The sequence below is a fragment of the Lolium rigidum genome, chromosome 6 (assembly GCF_022539505.1).
Source record: "Lolium rigidum isolate FL_2022 chromosome 6, APGP_CSIRO_Lrig_0.1, whole genome shotgun sequence".
Lineage (NCBI taxonomy): Eukaryota > Viridiplantae > Streptophyta > Magnoliopsida > Poales > Poaceae > Lolium > Lolium rigidum.
Genome location: NC_061513.1, coordinates 67,529,326 through 67,535,686, shown reverse-complemented (window position 1 = coordinate 67,535,686; position 6,361 = coordinate 67,529,326). Strand labels below are relative to the sequence as shown.

The 6,361-nt window shown below is 38.2% G+C and overlaps 1 protein-coding gene across 1 annotated transcript; it reads left to right on the top strand.

Annotated features, from left to right (window-relative positions):
• The first annotated feature begins 169 nt into the window (after positions 1 to 169).
• LOC124662737 (DNA repair protein XRCC2 homolog) lies at positions 170 to 5,098 on the top strand. The gene is made up of 10 exons (XM_047200538.1): positions 170 to 367; positions 856 to 1,003; positions 1,384 to 1,532; positions 1,869 to 1,939; positions 2,163 to 2,219; positions 3,053 to 3,193; positions 4,391 to 4,496; positions 4,637 to 4,673; positions 4,880 to 4,989; positions 5,075 to 5,098. Exons 1-10 carry the CDS (start codon positions 170 to 172, stop codon positions 5,096 to 5,098), a joined length of 1,041 nt encoding a protein of 346 aa, XP_047056494.1.
• The last annotated feature ends 1,263 nt before the right edge of the window (positions 5,099 to 6,361 follow it).

Below are 6,361 nucleotides of genomic sequence, written 5' to 3'. Positions count from 1 at the left end.
GGGCCGTGCCGTGCCCAGGCCAGCCCGTTGGCCACCTGCCATTGCCTAGCGCGCGCAAACACAAAACTCACAAGCTACGGTGGCGCCAAACTCGATCGAGCCGGCCACCCAAAAAAGCATCGAAAATATCCGGTGGAAAGGAGGGGACCGGAGCTCCAGAACCCTAGCCATGGCCGGAGATGCAGGTTGTGGCCCCCGCGAATGGCTCGCCGTTGACGAGACGGCGGCGGCCTTTCTCTCCCGCTCCCTCTCCACGCGGCCCCCCATCCTCCTCCCGCCGCCGCTCCACCGCGCGCCGCTCCGCCCGGGCAATGTTGTCGAGATCGCTGGTCCGTCCAACTCCGGCAAGTCCCAGCTGCTCCTCATGGTAAGCGAAACTCCAGCGCTTACACGATTTTCCCCCAATTTTTTTTTTGCATATGGCGTCAAGTATTGGGGTAGTACGTTGGGCACTTGCAGGAGTTCACACACTTAAAGCTATACGAACTGTAATACTACTGTAGATCACTTCACCGCAAATTTTGACCGTTGAATAGTATTTTTTGCGAAGTTGTGTGCTTATAGGGCAAATGCGTGTATAGTCTCAATTTAGAATGAAATCACTGTACCACCATAACTGTAATATACACATGTAGCGCCAAGTATATCTAAGATTTGGGGAATCATCGGAGATTTTGTATAGATTGTTGACATTGCTCAAACATATCTGGAGGAGAGAAGAAAGAAATAATAACTTTTGGTTCACACCATTGGAAGGGAACTAGCACACTTTTTAACACTATAAGAAATGCTTTTATGCTAGGCTGCGATCTGCAAGAAAAACCTCAGTTCAGTGGGTGATTGTTTTTATGCTAGGCTGCAGTGCAATGCATATTACCGAAGGAGTGGGAAGGCGTCTATTTCGGGGGCCTGGGGAAAGCAGTCATGTACATCGACTTGGACTGCCGATTTGATGTGCTGCGGCTGGCTCAAATTCTGAGGAAGCGCATCACGCAGGGTTGCGGTACGTTTTACTTACATGGTTAATTTTCCATTGCCATTTGTCAATTTCATGCTTCTTATGCAATTTAGAGCAAGCTAAATATAGTAATCCTTCCTGGCCAAAAAATAGTAATCTGCATATTGCCTATAATAGTGTGTAGAGTGAACTGACTTGCTGTGCTGTCTTCTGCTCGTGGAGCTGGAGTTGAAATGGGTCTATGTGCATTGTTTCTATGTTGTACTATCAGTGGTGGTTGTTGAAATCTGTGACAATCTCTTTAGGTTTCTCTATGCTCATATATCTACATAACATAAGGCTCAATAATCATGGAACAGAGATGTGCTATAGATGGCATTAGTTCTTTCTATTCTTGCTGTCTTCATTTCTCTTACATTTTGCAGGTTCAGCACATCCACCAAGTGAAGACTTTGAAAAGGATGTCTCAAAAGATAAATTCCATTCTTTTCAAGACACACTGTTTTCTGACTGCATGAAGCGGTTCCTGTATGTACGGTGTTACAATAGTTCCGAGCTTATAGCTGCTTTGAAGGCGAGTTCCCTATGTTTGTGGCATATATCTGAGCACATCACTACTCTTGTGGCATACACATATCTCTGTTGTATGTTCCTATATTTGATCCAGAAGTACATTGAAACATATAAAAGTCTGATCCTTTGAAATCGGAAGTAACTTGTTGGATTACTTTGTTTATTCACGTTGCATGACAAGCGATAAGGCAAAAGGTTCCGTTGGTAGCTAGAGAAAACTGTTGACCTGCTTGTTTCTTGCAACAGGCTAGGAAGTGTACCATGCATAGATTAGCTATATCTTAATGTATACTGAAGATTAGATGCATTTTCTCATCTCTTGTTGTTGACTTTACAGAGTCTAAATTCTCAATCTGAAGCAAGGAGCAAAGTTTTTGGTATCGGTATATATTTCCTTCTGTTAGACAGGTATCCCTTTTCTGGTTTCGCAGGAACTTATCCAGTTTTGTTCTACCTGATCCTAATAAAGTTATAGCTATCATATCAAATTGATGTCTCTCCTAATATACTTTAAATTTTTATTGTAAAGTTATGCCCCATTTTGCAGAACCATGTTTGCTACTCCCCCTCTCTTCTGTAATTTCCAATCACGTCGCTGGCTAATTGTTTTGTAGTGTTTCCCCTTTTACAGCATTGGTGCTTTCTACTGGATAGATCGTGCTCCACAACCTACCACAGAGAGTAAAGGGTAATTGCAACAAACGTTACACACAATACTAGTATCATAGCCTCCTGATCTTATCATGTGCATGCCTTCATAAAACATGATTTGGCATGGATTTTGATTTGGTTATTGCAGTATTGCTTCATGTCTGCGATTATTCAGAAAGGCTTTATCTATAGGCCACTGAAGAGTAGAACTGTACATAAAGATAGTCATTTTCTATAGGAACTAAACATAAAATATAACAGGCATATACACACTAGCAAGAAAACAGATCATATGCAGTTAGCTACCTGTTAGGTGTAATAATAAATAAATAAATAAATAAATAAGAGAACCTACACTTTCAACCAATTTATCCATCTCGTGTCATAAGTGCGGAAAGAAAGCATTATAAGAAAATACAAAATACAGTGTACATGCCATTTTCCTTTGAACAAGAAAACTAGTAGAACGATACCAACAATGTAGATTGCCAGATCATGGATATATAGTTATCATAGACTCATAGTGCGTATGAACCAAGTCAAAAGGATGTCGCCGCTGGAAACATCCCCATTTTTTCTAGAGCAGAAATAGGAAACTACTCACCATATTTACATTTAGAAGTGTGTTATGAGTGTCAGGCACAGTACAAAAGCTTGCTCACATAATTATTGATGTGTAGTTTATTAGTGCAATGGTGGCTCACTGGTCACTGCTTCATGCACATTTTTAGGAATCATGTCTCTATGCTGGAAAAAACACTAATTCCATTTGTGGTTGAAACAATCCCATTTTTCAGTTCCTTAGTAACATCTCTCTGCCTCTGCGTCTTGACTATTCTTTCAAACTAATATAGTTATATATATTTGCAGGACAACTATATCATTTCAAAGCATCACTGAAAATGTTGTCCAAGAGATACGCAAGTTTTTGCAACTTCAACCTGTTTTGGTGTTGGTCACAAAGGCACCTACTTATGGTGAAGGAATCACAGCATCAAACGACTTCCAAAGGTAATCTATTGTCACTAAACATTGTCAGAATGTATAAATCTGTGTCTGTTGCTGTTGTGCAAATGCAAAGATTACTGTAGATGTTAGGAACCTAGGACTATGAATGTACCAAACTGAATCATGCTTGTATATTACACACTGCGCACTTTATCATTTGTGGAGGTTGAACTTCTTAGCTAACTTAAATTCTAAAATATTGAAATTTTACATTTCTTGTACTGAATTGTCAAAACCTGTGACGTGAAACCTGCAACATGTTCAATAGTAAGGTATGACATAGTGTATTCATTCTCTAAAACATTACTGTGACATGACTATGGAAAAACGGAGAAAAATAGCCAAAACCCATTGTTCCTTACGGTTTGTTCACCTTACGTAGAAAAATAGCCAAAGTTTCAGTTTGTTCACCTTACAGTGTGACCTAACCTAATTCAACATGTTGCACTATATAGCCAAAAACCCACTGTTCCTTACCGTCTAAAAACGTTCAAGTAAAGGAATTGCAACCTAAGTCATAATGTTGTAGTATATAAAGAAAAACTCATAGTTCCTTATCGTCTAAAAACGTTTTAGTAAAAGAATTTGCTTCCAGGATAACTTTAGTGCCCCTTTCCTCTTTTCAGAACCTAAAATTTGAGCCAACAGTTTTTTGAGTTATGACTCGGTTGGCTTACTGCCCCTTCCATGTCAACAATGATAAAGTAGCAAAATCTGTGTTTATTTTTTTTCTGTTGTGCCTTTTTCTTACTTGGGAGGCTTAATGAACTGGGACAATATAACTGGGAAGCTGAGAGCGGATATTTTAATGTTCAATATTTTTCATCTATTTTTTAAGATACGTAATCGTTCACAATATATAGTTTTACTCCCATCATAAAACACTGAAACGGTATTATCTAGGTATGTCCATTTGTACAGAGAGATTAAATCTCTCCTTGTAAGTTGCTAGCATTGTTTCAATCAGTACAGTTTATTTCTTGTAACACTCTTCTTTTTCAATGTTTTGTTTTGGTTGGGACTATGCATTTGGTTTGTTCAAAATCAACATGTTTCTCACCACACAAAAAAAAACCCATCGTCCTCTGCACTGGTAGGGTTGTGTGCTCATTATATTAGTGTTACAGTATAAAGATGGAAGCATGAATTTCGGTCAAAAAATATGGAGACCTAAAATATAGTCCTTTTAATGGAATTTAGGGGTTCTTCAAAATACATGCTAGACGATTCAACAGCTTCGAGATACTCAAAACGGGAGGAAGAAAAAAATAGTTCATGTCGTGAATACATGCCATCAGCATGGCAGGTATATTCCATTATTTTCTTACTCAATAGTTATTTTGATCTGATTATATAAATTCTGAAACATCGCTGTGCACATATCTAGATGTTGCCAGGTGATTATGCATAATGTTCTAAAAGCATTTTGAATTTGTGTTGTTACAGACACTTGTTACACACAGGATAAAGTTGCAAGATTTAGGTTAGTGAACACACTTCTATAGTTCCAAATTTTAAGAAGTCTCTCTGAGCGAACTGGCTAGTGTATCCAGGTAGGCCCCTAGCCAGATCGGTTTGAGCCTCACCACCTCCTGAAGGACAAGCTGAGGGGTTTCTTCCTCTATAGTCTTGTGTGTCTTTTGTAATTGTATCTAGTTTCCTGCACACTTATTAGATTGCTTTTTACAGCACAAGAAGCAGGGTTCTCCTCCGAGCAGGATAACGATGTGCTTTCTGTACATACTTCTGAGTGGGTGCACCCTCCCCTGAACACAAAAGAGAAGTTTTATATTAAGGATGTAAGCTCCGGAGTCTTATTTTCCTTATCAATTTGGCCAAGTTCCATGATTTTATTAACCTAGATGACTCCTTTCCAATGATCAGGATGGTGTTGGCTTTATACAGTGAAGCCTAGCAGTTTCTCTGCTGGAAGAGATCAGTACTTTTCCAACTTCCTTATAGAACTATTGTGATCTTATAAGAAAATCTACAGGAAATGCTAAGGTAGTATCTCTATCTTGTTCCTCTGGTATTATATGGTACAGAACCCTAAGGTCAAGGGGAGTGCTGAATGCACTCGTGCTTTGATAGAATAAAAGATTTATAGGTTTCTCACATCCACCAGTTAAGAATAAAGTTCACACGGTCCCATGTAAAATTCGTTAAAACCATGTACATGGATGTATCACAGATTAAAGGATACTTAATTTATAGAAGACCTCAGTCACCCTACTGTATGATTTCCTAATTCCTGATATCAGCTCTCTGTGGGCTTGTAAAACTTCTCATGCAGATTTTTCTATCTATGTTGCAGTGTTTTGCATTTTTAGGATTTAAATAGTTATAGTAAGATATCTGAATAAAGTGTCATGTTTAGTGCTGCTATTGTCCCTGGTAGAGAAAATTTGGGATACTACTTGGTATCGTTCTTCATATACACAAATTTTAGGCTTCAGAAGACAGCATGTCCTTGTTGTTTTGTTTTTATACTTGTATTATCTTCAAATGCACCCAAGCAATTATTCTGACAGAATACTTATCTAATGTCGTTTGGAGAAGCTTGCAGGATTATATATGCAAATGTAGCATGTGTGTTTGTTACATTTTTATATGCCTTAAATATAAGTAGATGGTGGTTTCATGTTTTATTGTACTTGAGGAGAAATGGATAAGTTAGCTATTATTTCATTTCTACTGCCATTTTTTGGTTACCATAATTTTTTTTAGTTTGTTAGATATTTAAGTCTGATTAATTTTAAGCCCAACATTTTCCTTGGACTAAATGTGCAATTGCCATGATTTTGTTATACATTACTTTGTTGGTTATTGCAAGAAATTATTTTTCACTCTAACCCACACATAAACACACAAACCATCACTGTTGCAATATGAATGAAATAATGCTACATTTTAAAATCATTGATATGTTGCCTTTTTTTTATCAGGTACTCCCTCAGTTCCATACGGAGGGAATAACTGTTTGCCACATCCTTTGATAGTTGGCACCACATAGTGGGACCTGAAATTATATTTTACATTCCTCTTGGAAAAAGTAACTCGGGGTTTGTATTGTCCAGACTAATGGCTGTTTTGAACTGATTTCATGCATACATATAATTTGATGTCATGTTTGTTTCGAAGTGTATGATGTTTCATTTTGTATGGTCATTG